The 21,330-nt window shown below is 36.9% G+C and overlaps 1 protein-coding gene and 1 long non-coding RNA gene across 2 annotated transcripts; one reads left to right on the forward strand and one right to left on the reverse strand.

The window, feature by feature from the left end:
* Positions 1-112: 112 nt before the first annotated feature.
* LOC139134913 (protein CFAP20DC-like) lies at positions 113-16,665 on the reverse strand. Its single transcript, XM_070702007.1, has 19 exons — positions 16,108-16,665; positions 14,835-14,918; positions 13,737-13,830; positions 13,097-13,169; positions 12,374-12,488; positions 11,620-11,776; positions 11,138-11,232; positions 9,982-10,069; positions 8,230-8,345; positions 7,643-7,691; positions 7,288-7,380; positions 6,233-6,940; positions 5,761-5,848; positions 5,015-5,105; positions 4,198-4,548; positions 3,470-3,691; positions 2,922-3,010; positions 1,924-2,021; positions 113-1,588 (listed from the first exon to the last, which is right to left on the reverse strand). Exons 1-19 carry the CDS (start codon positions 16,126-16,128, stop codon positions 1,449-1,451), a joined length of 2,772 nt encoding a protein of 923 aa, XP_070558108.1. The 5' UTR covers positions 16,129-16,665; the 3' UTR covers positions 113-1,448.
* On the forward strand, positions 16,639-21,105 carry LOC139134914 (uncharacterized). The gene is made up of 4 exons (XR_011552904.1): positions 16,639-16,757; positions 19,900-19,955; positions 20,418-20,505; positions 20,913-21,105. It is a non-coding gene; the product is annotated as an uncharacterized lncRNA (long non-coding RNA).
* The last annotated feature ends 225 nt before the right edge of the window (positions 21,106-21,330 follow it).

A 21,330-nucleotide genomic window follows, 5' to 3' on the forward strand; every position in this document is an offset into this window, starting at 1 on the left:
CAAATATTTTCACTTGAAAATGAAATATTATTAATTATGCGCATGAAAAAACTTGAGAGTTGTATGACACTAGAATACAGTGTGATAAAGAAAGAATGTACACAAACCAACATTATGCGATAAAATATTACACATTTTAATATTTTCACTCTATTTCCTGATGCCTGTACATTACTGAATCATAGAAAACTCTTTACACAAATTACAGATAACTCTTCAAAAATTTTAAAATTTTACGCTACTTACAATATCTTTCCTTCAGAAAGCCCTACATCCCCCCCCACCCCCATCTCTGAACAATACTGCATTGGTCCCATTCCTCTCAAAGGTATATCAGTACACATGACACAGATTTAGCAAATAGCTCACAAAACCAAACATGGCAGTAAAATAGTTTCAATATTATGTTGTACATTTACTGTGATGTACTGATTTCAATTACAAGAGCAAACTTAAGTAATGCTGATATCGATTTGTACACGACCCAACCCCATGTCTACTGTGAATTTTCTTGAACCATAAATTGGTAAAAGAGCAATTTCACGGTTGCACTAGGGTTGGGTCATGTATTAAATACGCTTTTGTTTGAGTTCACTTTGGTAGTTCCATACCACACACCCATTCACGCGTCACATCTGATAGGGGTAATTCTTTTCGGACATGTATATTACATACTGTCCATGTAACCTTAAGTAACTCTCTATGAAGAAAACTGGTAACAGAAAATCAGCGTAAATCGATGGTAGGTGAGATACTATGTCAATTGTTTTGTTAATGTTGATAAAGACATGTAGTATATGCGATGCAAACTATGGTGATATTACTGCTGTCCTTCAATAGGATTGTGTAGATGCATACCCAGTATAAACGAGAAGTACCATAAAATAATCGAGGAATACCAGGAACACTCATCAGCTTTCCCCTAACGAGAACCCATGCTCCACATTTTGTATCTAATCCATTTGCTAGGCATTGTTTAGTAGGTTATCCCTGTAGAATGTTGACAAAGCTACATGACTTTTACACACACACACATGTATATATATAAATTATTGCATATGCTTTGTCAAATGAATATACAGCTTCCAAAGTATGTTCTGTATGCTATGGATCATCTAGACTTGCTGATGGAGGATGCATCCCTTTTCTCAACACACGGGGAGCTGAGCACAATGAGTGATTTGAACTGAGAAATAGATGTTTTTCTACATGTTCTACATGTTATACACATTGCTGCCCTCCATATTTGGTAAGATTCCTCTGGTGTAGCCAACATTTCCAAAGGTTTGTTCACTTTTGAGGCAATCTTCTTTTCCTTGTACTGCAGATCAAAGACAGTCTGCATAACATGGAGAGTTTGAGACAACTGATAACCTTCATATCACATTCCTGTCTATTCTTTTTTCAGTTTTTCATGCTTTTGACATTGCCAATGCATTCATCCCCATCTAGACTAGTTCATAATATTTACAAGTTTTGGGATCAAAGTAACAGTTAAGACAAGGGTCGTACAAAAGCTCCAACTCATCTTCTCCGTCACTTTCTCCTTTGCCAGAATCATCTTTACGACTGTCATCTTTAAGTGGACCTACAGTAAAAATGAAGATCGGTCAGTGAACTATCTTTGCACCTACAAGACAACAACGATTGTCAAACTGTTGGACAAGAATGGTATAAGGCTGAAAATGTAGACGAAAGCCTGGACTACTGAATACTGTACTCTAAGGAATTCATGCCACCACAGTGGTAAAATGAAAGTCAAATACATAAACATTTTTCATTGGTGAATCAACACACCTAGAAACAAGAACTCAATATGATCAAATGCAATGTGAAACAGACAAGCATAAGACTTTCTATGGACAAGTAACAACCCCAGACATCCTTACTTCAATAGAACAAGATAAATTATAGATTGCTTACTTTTTGTTGGAAGAGTGACACTGTTTGGATGTAAGTGTTCAGATTTCATTTGCTCACTAGGTAGTACAATGGGTGGGCTGAATACACTGGTCCATTCCCTGTAAGTGTACACATGGCAATTGTTGAATCAATCATTGAACAGACAAGTTACCAAGCTCTTCTGCGGAACTTCACACAAAGAGTACAGGGAAGAAGCCTATTCTATAGTGACTGAAATCAGGTTCGGCAAAGCAAATACATTTTTGAAACAAAAAGGTCACATTAGGGAACTTACATGCTGATTCTATCAAGATTAGAATAAGTCAAAGAAATTGCAACATCTTGTTGACATGGAGCGTATCTTTTTAGTAATTTTGTGGCATGTGGCCCATAGCATTAGAGGATCCTATACAAGGGCAACTGGAATAAGTGTCTCAGCCATTTCTCAACTGAAAATACTTTAAAACAGCTTTCAAAAATACTTTAAAACAGCTTTCAACATTAATCGGTATCTGTAGCAAGGTGATTTCAGTTTCATTTTCCAAAAACAGACAAATTAAAATGATCTCAATGACAGAAAATTGACGTTGATATCAACACTTCAACACAGTGGGACAAGAACCTCCTCAGTAAAGAATTTTGCCTGAAAATGAATTCTGCAAGTACATGCACATCAATGTTGGAAAGTACTTTTGATGGTTATGGAACAAGTATAGAACAAGTATTTTTTGTGGGAATTTTCCTGACAGAAAATGAGGGAAGAAGTCCTCTCACATTTGCATATTCTATCATATAATTTCATTACATCTGATCAGCTGAATGATGCACCATTACCCCCCAGCCCTTCATACCTATTTGAACACTCAATATGTTTGCCTAATCTTAAACCAGAGACAAACATACCATGTTCCATGAACACTAAAAATGAACTGTCAGTTCATATGGAATATCATACACTTATTGCAATATTATGAACAGTGTATAATGTACAACATTGAAACTTCACAGAATACACAAACCTTGGATTGGACTGATTGAGGAACTCTGACTGAGATGAGGACGGTAGGTGCATTTCATCTTGATAGTGATGAGCTAACATTGCAGGAGCCTGAAATGAAAAAAAACAAACTTGAAGTGAGGCAATGGAATTGTCTCTGCGGTACTACTGTTATCAATTTACCTAAATGCTAGTTGAGAAAAATCACTGTTGTACTGAGGTGGTGCACAGTACTATATAAAACTTACATTTTTTCACCTATTTTACAGAGTAACATATCATAGCTTTGATTTGGCACAGCAGAGGATTGAAAGATAGTTAGAGCTGATGTACGTATCACTTGAGTATATCCATGTACAAAATACTGGTGTCATTGACAGCATGCATTTACAGGAGTCACATTTTTGTAATTCATCTATAAGTTTGTTGAGAGGAAAAATAACGTAGGTGACACCATGCTCAAAATTTGATCACATGTGATAAACAGATGTGTAACACTGACAGTATTACGCAATCTATGACCTGTTTGTATAACTGATCGTCAAATATTCTCTGTATCTCTGCACTTACTGGTCCCCTCCATGTACTGAAACTAGTGTCATCACTAGAACTGCTGAGATCATCGTCTCCGTAGTTATGGTGATGGAGATCACTGCTGGGTTTAGCGGCATCATCATCCTCATCTTCAAATTGCTCCTCCAGTTGTTGCCTCTGTAAACTGGCCAACATGTTGGCTTCAAACGAGGATGACAGTGAATCGTTTGGTGATGCATATTTCCTCCAGTCATATTCCTGAAATGTAGAGTACAGAATGATTACACCTTATCTTTGATACGGCTATTACACAATCAGAAGATGGTGATCTTGTGTGCAATATATGGAAACGACTTGCAAAGCCATTGCATGTTTGACGAAGACCATTCACAGACACAATGAAAAATAAAATCTGCAAGCAGTGTTACCGGGACCTACGCGTGATAGTAATTTGCAACTAAAGCATTTTTTAGTACAGTTGATAGGTGAGAATAGTTTATCCTTACTGTTCCCTGAGAAAGCAACACAAGTCGTCCAGCCCTACATGTCGACCTTAAATTAGGTATGCACAAAATTAATGAGGTGTACTTGCTCTGAAAGTGATTATAAGCTAGAGTAGGTACCGTATGTTTGTTAACACCAAGCCTTCATTGTTGCATTTGCCCATTCAGTTGATGATAACACACAAACAACATCAACAATACTATATCTTACGAAAGAAATTGAAGGGTAGTATAGAATACGCTAACAAAATTTCTACTTACATTTGAAGCTCTAGTTGGACTGACGGACGATAACCTTGCATCATCTTTGGGAATCTCCCTGACCTTCTTGGAGCTGATACTAAGTCTTGACTGGCTGTTTCCAGGAGTGGATTGTATTCCATCAGGTACAGCTAAACTGTTCCTCCCTGGTATTTGTAACCGGTGAGCGTCAGGACTTGGTGTCCGCTGCTGGGATTTAGGACTCGGTGTCTGTCGTCGTACCTTTTCCTTTACGTCTTGTTCATCGTCATCTTCATTGCCGATGAAATCTTCTTCCGGCCTGGCTCCCCGGGCGACCAGAAGAGCCTGCTGGCTTTCTCTTAGTGATGCCACTTCATTCTTCATGTTGGTCTTTCATGGAAAAAGATTCAGAATGTCACATTGTCACATTATCCTTCAACAATTTTGTATGTCTGCACAATGTACTTATCACGTACAACCTGATAGATCTTTTGAAACTCAAACTGCATGCAGACAGAAGTCAAACTGAGCAGACGTATGAGAGAATCACGAATTGTGCATTCTACATGAATGTGACAGGGTACATCTATAAACAAACGATAATTAAATATCTAACACCTCTTGTTTAAATACAGGCAAACATGTTTGTTTGTATGCTGCAGCGAACAATATCTCATTAAATTGCAAGTCTGCTACATCTACTTGCCTCACCTTTGCAAAGGTTTATCTACTATTATTACAATTTCCAAAGTCACATTGGTATCTTGATGTGTACATATTTTATGTTTGATTTGGCTTTCTATTGGAAACTAATTTATCAAAAGTGGGGGTTTTACAATACAATTGTTACACTCACCCAGATTGTTTTATGATTGACACCTGAGTGAGATTTCTCCTTCCTTGTAGGAGCTGATCTGGGTTTTGACATGAAGGTGTATATCTTGTCACTGTAAGAAAGACAAGGGTAAAAATGTGTCAAACTTGATACATAAACCGTTCATGAAAAAACTCTCAAACTGTAGAATCCAAGACACTGAACTCCTTTTTGATCAGAATTAATGCATGATTAAATATTTTGCTCTAACTTTGGTCAAAGCAAACAGAACTTATTGGGCCAAGAAATTGGCATGCTAATAACCAATGAGAAAATCAATAAACAATTGGTGTTTAGCATAACTTGAAAAGACCTAAATGAGACCATCTGCAAGAACCTACACATAGAATTTTAAGGTAAGAAGAATACCATAGAGGTTTCTACCGGTACAAAGATTTTTGACCAAGATCCACCAAATATCCTAGCATTACAATGCTCAATCTAACTAATTTGAAGAAACCAAAAGAACCTTGAAGGAAAATTTTAAAACAATCAGAAAAGTCTTTCCCAAACAGATTTTCAACAGAAAACAAAAGTATCTATGATTGTATGACTTCCATTGGAAAATATGAAGTGTCTTAATAATCTATTAAAATATTTATGGAAAATCAGATCAATGGTTTCTAAAAATGAGGCATTGAGACCATAAACAACAGGAATATTCTGCAAGACAAGTCACGAGCCATTGTAAAACAACTTTCCTAAATCAGTATCATCTTAAAGCTTACCATTTTTCATCTGAGTCTTGTCCATTTTCTACTACTATGTGATGAGATCGTTCCTCTAGAGAAGAGTCACCATCTGTTGTATCAGTGTCTAAAAATTCAAACAAACATAAAATTTTAGTGAGGTTTTATACCTCGCTCATGCCTGCTACAATACACTTAAATCTGTTCACTTGTTGATGTTTTTGAGTTTTAACCTTTGTTTTCTTTTCATGGTGTTTCTTCCGGCTGAAGAGTATACAGAGAAATCAAGTCTTCATAGGCATGTTTCAACACAGCTGTTTATCCTATACAGAATGGAGAAAAATACATATGACTTCAGCACAAAATTGGCAGAATCTTGGACTGATTCAGTCACAGAAACATAGGTATACAATCTTGTATGGTATGAAAAATCACATGGTTTAGATACTGAACTGTTCCTCATACACATGCTTGTCAAGCCTGACTTTTATTCAAATAGTCTATCACTTACTTCCGTTTTCATAAGCAGTATCTTCATCACTACGTTTGCTTCCCCTATCGCCTTTCAATCCATTTCGGTCAACTTGCCTTTCCACATGTACATGGTTGTGTCTTTTTCTCAACTCTCCCGATCCTTTCCTATGTGATATACTCGCATCTTCTACTGTGACTTTGTTTTGCCTGATATCTTCCCTGTGCTGCTTTAAGGAATGTCTGTTTTTCACATCTTCTGATGTTGTTCTATGTGAAGAGTGTCTACTGGAAGCTTCCCCTGACCCTGATCTGTTTGAAGCATGCCTATTGGTTGCCTCTCCTGACCCTTCTCTATTTGAAGAGTGTCTATTGGTTGCTTCTCCTGACCCTATTCTGTTAGAAGAGTGTCTATTGGCTGCCTCACCCGACCCTATTCTGTTTGAAGAGTGTCTATTGGCCGCCTCTCCTGACCCTATTCTGTTAGAAGAGTGTCTATTGGCTGCCTCTCCGGATCCTACTCTGTTAGAAGAGTGTCTATTGGCTGCTTCTCCTGACCCTGTCCTATTTCGAGTTGTGTCTGTATCATCAGAAGTCTCCATAGCATTTTCCCCTGTCACTTTGTCGATATCTTTCTTGCTTCTTACTCTAACAACTCGTCTGGTGCGTTCACTTGATTTTTCTCTGGGTGGATGGGGTGTCAGGGCCGGATTTTCGATGTTCACACCTCTGGCTGAAAGTAATTCACCTGTACAGAATTAAAATAAAAACAAACACTTTCAAATTGGATCACATTGATCTTAGATGAAAATTTTTCTTGAATAATTTACATGTTATATGCACGCGGAAAAAACAGCACTTTATTATAAACATTATTATGAGTATTATAAGTATCTCATCTTAATTTCTGGGTAGAAGCTCATTTTGAACTGAAGATTAATGATATATCACAAACCAACTTTTCTAGAACAACCATTTGGCAGCGCTCACACACAGAAATGTTTCCTCCATAAATTAACTTGATTATTTTGCTGATCAATAGATTGCTTGAAGTACAACATCTCTGAATATAACCCAGCAAGATGTAACACTTACTTTGTTCTGTTGCTTCATGGTTGGTTTCATCTGAATTTGTATGAACGTAAATCTGAACATGTTTACTTGATCCTGACATAGACTGTAACAGCTCTGTAGAAAAATGCATTTGGTGTTTACTTTTGAAATGCATTAACATCATGAGTCAATTTTTGAAATGAAAGGTGGGGAAATCTACCTATATCACATGACTTTAGGATACCTTTGGTTTGGGATGTCAATTTCATGATGATACAAATTTTACTTCGTTCAGTTGCCATTGACAATAATGTCTAAAAGAAAGGTGCAAAGCATGTTTTCTTTCGTTTTGACAAAATTTTCAAGTTTGTGAAATTTTTGCAAAGAACATTCTTACCATCAGGCCTCTTTGACTGAGTGCTCCTACTGGTTCTACTTCCACTGGCCTGAAATAAACAACAATATAAAAGAAATGAACCAAAAGATCTGAACAATTTGACTTGTAGTTTTTAAAGAGGACATTAAAATGTCCAAAATATTCATAGACGACAGACAGCCAGGGATAGACACCAAAAACAGTCATCTATTCTATGAAAAGAACTACAGCTTTGACAGTGGCGTTAAAACTGATGATTTATAAGATTACTATACCTAATATATTGGGTGGACATCTGAATGAGCTCACAATCTGAGTGTGAAATTTTTGAGTAAAAATGCTACACACAGTTTCTACATACACACTAATTTATACACACAAACGGATACACTCTTGACAATGCACCCAAATGTGCTAAATAAAGCAGCTGGGTGCCCAAAATCATGCCATACAATGTACCTCTTCTGCTCAGCAAACCATGCTTGATGGGATGCAAAGAAACACATACACCAAACCAGTTACATGACAATATCCTTTCAGAACTGATGCAGTTTTGGTTGGTGCTTGCAGCTTGTACAGACAAATACATACACAGACAGGATACTTACCTCTGCACCTCCACTGGACGGTTTCTTGGATGAAGTTGTTGGAACAGGCACTTTGGAACCAAATGCTATGTGCATTGGTACATCTGTGTTTTTCAGTTTCTGACTGGCACCCAAATCTGCGTAATTTTATGAAAAATGTTTGAAAATAGTAAAGAGTTTTGCATATGTCCACAATTTCCTGTGCTGATATGATGAAGGAAGACTGTTCAAGAGTGGCAAGACCTGCCAAGTTAAAACAGTATGAATTCAAGGAATGAATATAAAATTATATTATAGTTTTCCAATATCATATTTTATGCATATATGATATTCAAAAACTATAATGTTACTAAAAGGATTTAGAGTTGACCACTTTTTGGCTGGAGTTAAAGAAGACAAATAAATATGCTTTTTAATTTTACCTTAAATCTGATACAATTATGATTATCATTGTGTATTAATGTCTGTGTACTCAAATATTCTCATTTCATTGTTATTTCATTGTTTGCAAAACCAATCTGGTTGTAAATTGACAACTAACTACCAATCCTATCAAGAACAAGTCATCGTTGATGACACAGTCCCCACTTGTTAATGGGTACTTTGATTACAGGTCCTCAGAGAGGATAGAGTCCTCTTCATTAGGTCTGTGATAAAAATTTTTTGAATAAATTCGCTTGATACATGTGTGAGTTGTAGTTCAGGACATGGAAAAATCGTAATAAAATGGCCACACGGTGGCCATATTGGATCGTATCACAAAACAAATACATGTGCATATGTATGACATAGGTCAATGTCCTTGTAGCAAATTTGATTAAATTGGTTGAGATATACCTGAGTTATGGCTTGTACATGAAAAAATCATAACAAAATGGCCGCACAGCAGCCATATTGGATCGTATCACAAAACAAATTAATGTGCATATGTATGACATTGGTGAATCTCCTTGTACCAACTTTTAATAAATTCACTTGATACATGTCTGAGTTATGGTTCTGGACATGAAAAAATGTGATAAAATGGCCACACGGCGGCCATATTGGATCGTATCACAAAACAAATCAATGTGCATGTGCATGACATAGGTCAATGTCCTTGTACCAAGTTTGAATAAAATCGGTTGAGTTATGCCTGAGTTATGGCTCTGTACATGAAAAAATCGTAACAAAATGGCCGCAAAGCGGCCATATTGGATCGTATCACAAAACAAATTGATGTGTATAGCTATGACATTGGTCAATGTCCTTGTACCAACTTTGAATAAAATCTGTTGAGACATGCCTGAGTAATGGCTCTGTACATGAAAAAATCGTAACAAAATGGCTGCACGGCGGCCATATTGGATCGTATCACAAAAAAAATTGACATGCATATCTATGACATTGGTCAATGTCCTTGTACCAACTTTGAATAAAATCAGTTGAAACATGCCTGAGTTATGGCTCTGTACATGAAAAAATCGTAATAAAATAGCCGCCTGGCAGCCATATTGGATCGCATCACAAAACAAATCGACGTGCATCTGTATGACATATGAAGTAATCCTTGTACCAAGTTTGAATGAAATCGCTCCAGGCATCTCTGAGATATCTGCGTGAACGGACGGACGGACGACGCACGCACGCACGCACGGACGCACGCACGGACATGACCAAACCTATAAGTCCCCCCGGACGGTGTCCGTGGGGACTAAAAGTACTTGTTTCCCAATATCCATCATAACTTTAGCAAGTTAAGAAACATAACAAGACATGACTCTGAAATCTCACCTGGATCTGTTGTAGAGACTGGCCTGGTGCCGACTACTTCTCCCTTTAACTTCAATTCAGCTTGTCTGATTTTGTACATGGTCAATACCTTTGTGAAAAAAACAACAAAACATTGAATTAGAAATACATGTATGCATACAGGGATACACACATCACAAAAAAATCAATTGGTATGTGTATCAGGGACTTAATTTGTTACCAGATTTGGAAAGTGCTGCACTTTTGTAAAAGTTTCTGAATGTTTGCTTGAGATTTTGGACAAATACCCGATGAATGATCGACATCCGCTTATGGTTGGCCTTCAGAGTCAACATTAGAAGGCTAAATTTCTTGTGACAACGTCAGTGCTTAAATTAAATACTTCAGCGGAGACAGTGCAGAAAATAATTTGCATCAGTACCAGTACTGTCATTACAGGACATCTGGTTTAGTCTGTATCTCATGAAGAACACCTCCCTGTATCACCTGTATGGCTTGCTTCTCCACAATAACTTTGATCACTGAACTCTGATGTTGCTAAGTCAGAACAATATAACGTTACATGTAATATGCCCTTTAAATTTGAAGATTTCTTAACACTTTCAGTCAAATCAGGTACCAATAAACAAAATGTATAAAAGTTTCTTGAGTTGAAAGGAACAATCTCAGGTCAGAGGAATGTCAAATTGGCTTCCATAACTGAATGGATGTCAAATTGGCTTCCATATCTGAATCCTTGTCAAATTGGCTCCAAAGCTGAATCCATGTCAAATTGGCTCTAAAACTGAATCTATCATTTCTATTACAACCTTCTGAAGACATTGTGTGCATGCTGTCAGTGAAATTTTACATAAATACCTGCAGCTTTCTGTGATGGAAGCCATCAATAAGAAACAAAACTTATACACAACATCACCTGTACATCACATTAAACATAACTTTTTGCCCCACACAACAACAGGGGAAGAAAAAACATGCAGTACAACATAATCATACCGGTAGAATTTCATCAAGACTTGAAACAGAGTTTCTTCTACAGGTGTTAGACCAAACCCATATCACATATCAAATGTTTACCACTTGCTCATACATAACTATTGTAACTCATACACTTTTATTAATACTTCTTCCGGAGATGATAGTGCCTGTCTGCATCGGTGAAGCAAATTTTACTGACCTGTGTGAAGTGATGTACATCAGGACCAAATTGACACGTTTTGGGTATACTGTCTAATTCTGACGCATTTGTTGAAGTCTGGCAGTCATAAAGTTCTGGAAAAAAACCAAAATGAGTAAAATGTTCGAGTAAATAAAGTTTTCAGATTCAAGTAAGCGCTATTTCTTGTTGTCACTATGCAACACCACTGGCTTGATAAATATAAGGACGCTTTTCTAACAGCATATTTGTTAGTTCATGGTCGCCGAAGAATAGTAAAACTACCCACTTGTGTCTCTGTGAACAGAAAATTACCACCACACTCTGAATACATGAAACTTATTTTTATTACCGGTAGCTATCAACTTCCTTTAGCTATTGCATTTCATATTCATATGACTTTGCATCATGTTCCTTCATCGATGATTTCACTGTCAAGCACACTGGTACATTCTCTAAGTTCACAGCAAGTTTTATCTCTCGGTAGTACATGTATAACTTACCGTCATCATCTGTGCTGTCAGGAGGTTGGGCTTTCATTGTAAATACCCTCCTTAGACGGCAGTTTGCAGCAATGGTAAGTGTGTCCAAGGATTTCAGTGTCTGTCCTTTGAATACATCACCAACCAATGATAACAAATCAAGGCACATGTTCAGCCACTGTAAAAGATCATCACATTATCACATTGCAGAGTCACAGCAGTGGTAGCTGGAAAATTTTGAAACATTATAATAATAGTCATGAGTTGTGTACTGGGAACAAGATACAAGGGACATGCACCATCAAATAACCTTCATCAACTACAAGTACTACATTCATCATCATCGTGTTAGATTTCAACACAGTTTCATGGGGAGGAGTAGATTAAACGTGCAATTTCAAAGTGATTTGGACAAAAAGAGCCAACATTGACGATTAGTGTAACAATTCCTATCTATATATAGTGAGTAATCTGAAATGATAATTTGAATATCAGATATTCCACATTTCGAAGTTTTTTTGTCTGTGTTAAATTTTAAAATACAGTGTTTAACTGCTTCAGGAATAAAAGATATTGTATGAGTTGTACAGATAAGAACTGTCATGGTTTGTGGAAACAGTTGCAATTTCAATGATGATGATGATGATAATGATGATGATGGTGATGATGGTGGTGGTGGTGATGGTGATGATGATTTGCATTGTCATAATAATCATCACATAGAAGTGAAATTTCATCTATTTTTCAAAATAACACAATGTAAATAAATTCTTACCACTCCTCTTTTCATAATGCTCAATGGAATCTTTGCATGCAGTGGAGTGATTGAAATCTCCTTTTGTGCAGATGACAGGAACAGTCTTCTCTTGTTGTTGCCCATATCACTGATACTGTATACAAAAATAACAAGACATTATTACTGTGTTGAACATTCTCTGTGGTAGTACGAATTGTACGAATTAACTGCACTAATTTAAACTAAGGTATTCAAACCCTAATTTTTCCTCATAACTTTTTTATGTAATTTTATGTTTAATTTAGTTTGTTTTACACATTACATGTAATGATCATGCAGAATTCAGCAGCCATGACTTCTGCCAGTACTGTAATATGTTAATCACCATGAGATAGTGTGACAAATTATCTTGCCTCTTGATATCAAAAGGAAAAAAGCTTCAACTTTCTGGACCATCAGTACATACTTTTAGGTCACTTTCAAGCAGAGACAGACATAAGAATTGCACTTATTAAGGAGGGAAATTCAAAAATTCAACTTATGCTTGAAAATCTATCACATTCTTGTGGTATGCTCACTGAAGTCCAACAACTTTCTCAGATAAAAGAGTTGAGCTGAAGAGCAGATGCAATGTAAACTACCAAGAAATCACTGCACCTTTAATATCACACATTAGCATCGCACAAATTCTTTGATTGCCATCAATTAGCCCCGCTACAGTGCTTCTGAAATTGAATATTGAAGATTACGGTACTAGCTTACCTCAGTTCTATAGAGAAGTCAAGTCCAAGGGGTACCATTAGTTGAAGTACCAGATAGCGTTGGATGAGAAGCACTAACGAGACAAGCAAACAGGAAAGATATACATTATACCATAATAATGTTCATATGATGCCCATGTAATAGGTACACATTACCATATACTTATGTTGCACTTCCATTTCTGGATTTTTGAACGCTCTGTATGCACATGGTCTTGGTTATAAAGGGGGTAGACACAGGAATAATTTAAATGGAAAGACAACAGCCGCAATGGAAGATGCAGATTGTTGTAAGGTTTGCCTTGTCATCATACATGTATGTTCACCTATCCATTTTGTGAACAGGCAATGTGCTTACTGTTGGGCCTGCCAATGCATATTGCATACATGTACATAGATGTACATTAAGAACAAATGAACTCACTGAGCATTTGATAGTCCACAGGATCAGCATCTAAGTCAATTCAGATTGGATGTAAATCTCAGTATTTAGTGAACAATCTTATGATGTTTTCTTACCAAGACCAACATGAGTAGAGTATATACATATACATGTAATGTTCATTTCTAGTAACTATAGTAACACTGTACTATCTATACATACACTTGTAAATTCTAAATGCACCTCCTTAAATACTTACAAGACTGTTTATTATCTTTTGGAAGCTGAATTCTGGTGGTAGCTGTCCCTCCTTCAATTACAACTACATAGCTTTTGACATCCTTGTCATAAACCTGAGGATAAAAATAGCATACATCAAGAACACACAACAAGTAATACGTCAATTCAGATGTGTAAATACTGGTATTTGTAGTATACAGCTTGCACTTGACTTTAGGTAATGCTACTGTTGCATATAATGACTAAAGCCTTTCACTTCCTTTATATTTAGAGGTATCCTTCTCAATGCCTGGCTCTAACATTAGTGAATATGTAGATCTTGATAACACTTTGTCAATATTTTGTTCCTCAGCTAGCTTTTCTTCAACTAAATAAATTTCCTATAAATGTTAAATTGGAGCCTTCAATAAACATCTGGACAGCTTTTTATGGCATACCAAGATCACCTCTATTACAAAGTGAATCAACATTCTCTGGTGTACTTTTCAAAGTAGTGTTATTCAATGATCAAATGATAGGAAAATGTTTCTGACTCCATATCATTTTTAGATCCATGACACTAGAATCATTGACTAGTAGTCAGTGGACATTTCCATAGAAAACTACAAGATTAAACCACAGGCACTGTTCATATGCAGCGTTTTTGTTAAGGCTGGTACCCAGGTAAATGTTACCGGGGTTCCCCAGTCATTTTACCCGGGTTCCCCTTGGTATATCAATGCATTCAGATATAGGGACAGCAGATATGTTACCAGGTTTCCCAAATCATTTACCAACATTCCAGAACCTTAGCAAAAACACTGATATATGAAATTAGATTAATCATCTGAGCTCTCTGCATGCTCACATACAGCAAACTATTCCATACGATTTGATGTTAACAAAATGAATAATGAGCAGATTTTGGAATGACCTCGGCATACTTCTTTTTCCTGTCTCTACTTTTTATTGGTCGCTCTGCCCTTTATGTCTATTTATGCATGTACTCGAAGTCATTTCACTTATGCCGGTGTACCTGTGGGTGATGGAAATTCATGGTTCACGCTAAGAGCCACTAAACTGAAATCATCATATAATCATCATAATCATTATCTCCAATAAAATTAACGTCATTTACCTTTCTCACAGCACTGCCAGCCACTTTCCATTTTGAAACTGGGTCTTTACCCTGAACACCAAACACATCAAAGTAGGCACCACCCTAGCAGATGAGAAATTATTTCAAACATATTATAAAAATAATGTGTAAAATGATGCATGGTTTTATATTCCCAACATCACTTCACCCAACATCATTTCATTTGTGGCCAACCTCATCTAACATCCATTTCATCTCAATGTTATCTCATCATGCAACATATCACAAACTACTTCATTCAGAACCATAACCAAGTACAGGTAATCACAAACACTGCCAGCTTACATACAGAAAATAATCCAACATACTATAATTTTATAAAAAATGTTTTCTAAGACACTTTGAAATGAGAAAGGATTTTTCCATGAACCAACGCTTCATGTGGGCATTATGGCAATACTAGTGGTGCGGTAAGACAGCACACACATACAAACAGTTCTGTAAAAAAGGCAGAGTTTTTCATGATAGACTGTATCTTGACATCATGTTCACAGGGACTGTTTTAATTTAGACTAAAAATTCTCATAGATTGTCAAAATGTGGGTTTTCAAAAGGAAATTTATCAAAATGCAGTTTTATTGCAAATCTTTATTCATTTCAGAGAGTAAGTTTTTTTAAGAAAAGTAAAAAAGCATGTTTCTGATGTTGAACCACACTCTTGATATGTAATAAATTGTTGGCATTTATTAGATTTGTCTTGTCGCAGAAAACAAATAAATATAGTATAGTATATGTTTTAAATGGGGAGCTTTTCAGTTCGGTTTGGGATGAAGCAGTATGGAGCGAAATGACAGATGGGCAAAACGGATTGGGACAAGGCGGCACATGAAACGAAGTGTTTTTTTCGGACAACGTAAAGAGTTAGCTTGGACAAAATGGTTTGAATGAAGTGAATTTTGGACAATGTGTTCCTGCCTTGGCTTGATTAAGACTCTCCACAAAAATTACAGTCATCTTGTCAATTCAAGACACTGCCATGGAGCGTGGAAATTGCATTTACTGCGAGGATAATAGTTACAATTTGTAAACCGTACCATCATGTGGATATTTATGCTTTGTATGACACTCGTTCAAGTTCGCGGTTCACAAAATTTGAGTTTGATGCAAATGTTTATTTCGGGTGCGCAAGCACGAACATGTACTATCAACAATGTTAGTAACATTGTTACTGTGTGACTGTGCAATTATTGACCGGAATTTGCAAATACAGCAAAGAAGAAACTAATCATGATAATGTAACACTTAAACTTACCTGGAAATCGTTCAGGAACATTATGTCACGGGCTAACGTCCAATTCCAACTTTATGCCAGCGAAACCCCCAGGCGACGAATTTCTCGATGAAGCAAGGGTTATGATCGGCCTTATGATCTCGTAGTAGACTTTGTTTACAACAGTTCAGCGTTGTGTTTGAAGCAAAGATCCAAAACATCAAAAATGAACGCCAAGATGGCTTGACAGTTTTTTCCACTTTGGATAAGTATACCTAATTTGACGTCCTGAAGCGACTGAAGAGTCGTCGCATGATATTTTTCTCAAACGCGAGCTGCTGCATAGTCAGTTGTGAGCAACAGGTCAGCCATATTGCTGCAGAATGTAGCGCATGCGTAGTGAACAGTACGTAAGTTCATTCATATTTGCAAGTATTTGAAAAACCTTTCTTTCTTGTTAATTGCAGTAAACACATCGACTATTTGTTACTTACGTGTTTTAATAATTCTATTCTTTTGTGAGGACCATAATCACAAGTATCCGTTTTAAACATTAAAAAGTACATTTTCAGTTTCGTCGGTTTCCTGGATACGGTCAATATTTCAGTTGGCTAGGTGGTTCGGAAGTGACAGTGACGTCCATTTCCCTCGTTGTATTGAAGAGTGACCGTACAACATGTCAGGGCGCGAAGGTAATTCATTCGGTGTTTTCCCTTTTAACTCTTCATTCTTATAGCATATGTGATTCAGTTTCGAATAAGTATGATTTTCTGAGACGTAAATGTTATGTAGATCGGTATTTATCACTCAAACGGAGTGGCATCTGACAATATGAAGGTCAAGGAATAATAACAGCGGGTCCATGCTTTGTACCAATCGATTTCCCCTGTCCATGCTCAACCTCCTATTTGCCCCTTGATTGACCGAACGAATGCACTTGCACATGTTAATTTGTTATGTATGGAGCAAGTCATAGACGGGACGAAAATAGCCTGATCATATGGTCTCTACACATGGGTTTTTCGTGTCTGTAATTATAAATATTACGCCCTCAGGCGATCCCTGGCAGTACATTTTAAGTTTAACCCGTTTCCTAGACTCTCGCCATACAGTAATAACTGTATCATTTCCCCGTCAGCCAAGTCAGTAAAAAGGGGTATTGAGCCAAAACATGACGTATTTTCACCCACTTGGCTTGATATGTTATAGCATCTTTTGTCCAAAAAAAATCAACTTCACAGTATCTATGTTTTCAACAGCCTTCAAATGTACAGTATTATGTTAAAATACATCATATGGAATACGTTGTGTTTCATTAATTTTATCCATCTTGACCTGGTGGTGAAATATGGACTTGGCAGGAAAAGGGTTAATGGAGGTACTGTTGACTTGAACTACACGCTCTTTATGCACTTCATGAATTTTCATAATATCACAAAGACAGTCCCTCCATCACTGTGTCAGTGGTGAAGGGATTGTGTCTACAGTCAAACATTGGCTTTTGCATTCTGATGAAATGCTGTATCCTACACTTGTGCGAGGCAGAAAGCTAGGATTGCCACACAAAGTGACCACATAGAATGTACTTCAAAGTTCAAGCTCAGTCCCATCACAGTAAAACAATGTACAATATTCAAACTCGCAGGCACTTATTGATTCTATATGCAGTAGCTGTGAATATGCAAGTGATGCTCTGGTATACCGATCATGTTTGAGTTAGTGGTCATCGCCTCAGAATCTCTGCAAGCCAACCAATAGTCTTTATCAGTTGTTTATTGCGACACCACCGGGTATAGCTGAATTAGGGTGCGGGATTATGAAAGATGTTGGCCTCTGAATAAATCAACCTGTACCTGCTTTATCTATTGTAGATAGTCAGTGATAAAGTAGGTACAGATTGATTTATTCAAAGACTAATATACATTTCATAATTTTGCATGCTAAATCAGTGACACCAATTGGTGTCATAGTAAACTAACCAACTCAAAAAAGTTGGCCAGTAGTGATTCTGTGCCGATGACCCTTGACCCAAGTGTGATTTATACAGTACAGTCGCTGCTTGAGTATTCCACAGCTATACATTCAGATATTTACTGGAACTAGTTTCACAGCCCCTTTATCCATGGTACCAAAGCTGCTTTGACCCTGCATATTTTTATGTCTGAGTCCTTCCACTTTTTCCACCAGCCATGTTATCACTGCAAAACCAACTTGTTGTAAACTTCATACCGAGAGCTCTAAGGCTGTAAATGATCAGCCAGAAATCATGGCAATTTCACACACTAACTTGAAGCTAATTCCAAAAACCAATGCAGACTTTGGCAAAATATGATGGTCTTGATTTGAAGTTGTAGTGAAGCATACATCAATGTACCCATGTAGTAGGACATAGTTTCAAGATGTAATTTTGGAGGCTTTGACGTCAAGCATCGAAAATAAAAAATTCTTGTGTGAAAGACTTCTAACTCTAGCCAACCTTTGGTTTTCAATTGAATGGCTACATGCATATTGAGATAAACATTGAGTGATGTTTGAACTGGTGCAGATGAGCCTTGTGTCATCCAGGTGCTAGTATCAGGCTCAGCTACATGAAGCCCGGTCAGTGAGCCACATGTTATTAGGTTGATGTGAAAATCTGCATTTTTAGAAGAGTTCTCAAACTGTTATCATGGTTGAAATAAATGACAAGCTGGCTTAATGAATCATTGGCTGAACAGCCAGCAACATATTAACCTTTGACAATTTTTCAAGGGTTTTTGATATCAGGAAAGTTTGAGTAAATTTTTGAGCAAATCATGTGTATTATCCCATACATACATGTATACTGATGTAATCTTCTTGAACACTTTTCACACAGATAGTTTGACTATCAACTGCAACCTGTACTGTCATTATATTGGTATCCTGATATGTGCACCCTTTGAAAATACAACATTTATTGCCTTTTTGAATTCCCCTCCTCATGCATGCATGCATATCAACACATATATTTTGGAAAATCTTGAGGCAATAAGTTAACCCTTTGAGTGCTGTAATTTTCTCCCGCCAAAATATCATTGCAAAATTTTACAAATTTTTATGAATTTTTCTGTAATTTTTTGATAATTTTGGACCAAACGGACATCACATTTCATTGGCTACAGTTTTTTCTCAAAATTTTGGCAAAATTTTGAGAAAAATTGACAGGGGTTTATTTTATGTAGGGAACAAAAATAGAATTTGGTGCTCAAAGGGTTAAAAGAACTTATAGTTACATATTATCATAGAGCCAACGTTTTATGAATACTCAGCAGAAAAATTACAAATCTCAGCAACAGGGTTGAAAAGTAACGTGTTACTCACTCTGTGACAAATTGAATTGACCCTTGAACATTTTAACTCCCAGGTCTGACCGTCCCCTACTGATACCATTGCAATAGGTTTATGTTACTTTTTACTGAGTGTGTGACCATTGAACAGAAAGTTTATTGACCCCTGGGCAACCTTACTACCAGGTACTGTGTCCTAGTGATATAATTGCATATGATTACATTAGGAGGGTAACACATGATGTGATTTCAAGAACTAGCAGATGTAACCTTTCAGGAGATTTTCACTAGTTGTGTTTTTTATCGTCAACCAGTATTTTTTTCACTCCAAGAGCGTCAAAGTGATCCCCCAAAAGCAGTAGATCAAAAAAGAATTTTAAGAATTTGAGAGTCCCAATATCTGTCCCCGAGGCACATTCTACCATTTCAGAAACAAAATCCTCGATGTTCTTGGCCTTTGTACCAAGCCAAGAGCTTCTGGTAGACACGAACATTTAGATTCACTAATCTCTCTGATGTCTTGCAGGTGGTAAAAAGAAGCCTCTAAAACAGCCGAAGAAAAAGCAAGGAGATCTTGATGAGGTAGATTGCTTTAATCCTAAGAAGTCAATACTTTCACAGTTCCCAATTACGGTAGTGTAGGATTTCTTTGATGATGTAGAAGTTGAAAAAAAAAGCATGGTCATGTTTTGCAATACAGATTGAAGATACAAGGTTGCATAAGAAAAGGCAAGATGTGGTTGACTCTAATTTGCTCTTCCTTACTTGACACCAACATCCCTCACTCTATGTATTTGCGGAGGATTATTTTCAAACTTTTCATCTGAAATCACTCCTGAAACTGTGTCTGATAGCTGTAAAGTTTGGTTTGCGGGTTCCATGGATGACCTCGTTGAGATTTGTTCAAATTGTTGACATTTGTATGTAGCTGCCGAGAATCTCTCTTTTGAAACCACAAAATACGAGGAAAACAATAGCAGCAGTAAAAATTACAGGGACTGTTAGTCACAAAAGATGATACACTGCTTCAAATTTTCTTTTCAGGATGACCTAGCTTACAAACAAAAACAAAGGGAAGATCAAAAGAAATTGCAAGAAGCAAGAGCAAAGGCTGGCCAGAAAGGTCCAATGGGTTAGTTGTATATCACTTTTTGTCTAACACTCTATCACAGTACAAACGTAACAATCTGCTTCTGCTTATTGTGTAGTCCAAATACATATCACAAGTTTTGGTTGAGGGACCACAAATAATAAAAAGCACACAAACCCAAGAGTTTGATGAAAGAGGGAAGATCCATTGTGATTTTACCTTCTAGGAAACATAAGAGTTCTGAAATAGCAGACAGGCTTTGAATTGACATTACAATGGACCATTTTGACCTCTTTGTGGAGGGATTGCAGTGCGGCGCCATCCACTTTGTGGAGGGATTGCAGTGCGGCGCCATCGATACAAAGTACAGCAATGGTAGTTCCTCATCAGTGACACAGTTACCAAATACAAACAGCAGAGCCCATTAATAATGTCTTGTCATTTTTCAGGTGGCCAAGGCCTGAAGAAATCAGGAAAGAAATGACACTTGCTGAGTGTGGAGAGGAAGAGATGAAATTTTGCATGACAAGGCTGAAAGTTGCAGAAGACCAGAAGTTCACAGCTTTCATCACTTATATTTCAGTTTGAATTTATTGTTCTAATCATGTCACGAATAAAATAAAAAGCATTGTTTTTGTAGTAGATGGTACTTTGTAATCAAGTCCCAGTTACAAATATTGTCTGTGGTGTGGTTGTGTATCCAGGGCTCTCCACAGCAGGATTTAGAGAGATGGGATCTTCCCTCTAATTTTGAGAGCAATCTATTCATATGCAAATAGCAATACACAAGAATACATCTTCATAACACAATATGCAAATTATGTATTGTTATTTAAATTGGTCGCCTCTATTGTTTTTCCAAGCTGT

The sequence above is a fragment of the Ptychodera flava genome, chromosome 6, assembly GCF_041260155.1.
Source record: "Ptychodera flava strain L36383 chromosome 6, AS_Pfla_20210202, whole genome shotgun sequence".
NCBI lineage: Eukaryota > Metazoa > Hemichordata > Enteropneusta > Ptychoderidae > Ptychodera > Ptychodera flava.

Coding starts and splice junctions, on each gene's coding strand:
- LOC139134913 (XM_070702007.1), bottom strand. CDS start 16,128: ATGTTCCTGAACGATTTCCAG. Junction 11,233..11,619: donor TGACAGCACAGATGATGACG/GTAAGTTATACA, acceptor GTTTTTTTCCAG/AACTTTATGACTGCCAGACT. Junction 1,589..1,923: donor TGTCACTCTTCCAACAAAAA/GTAAGCAATCTA, acceptor TTTTTACTGTAG/GTCCACTTAAAGATGACAGT.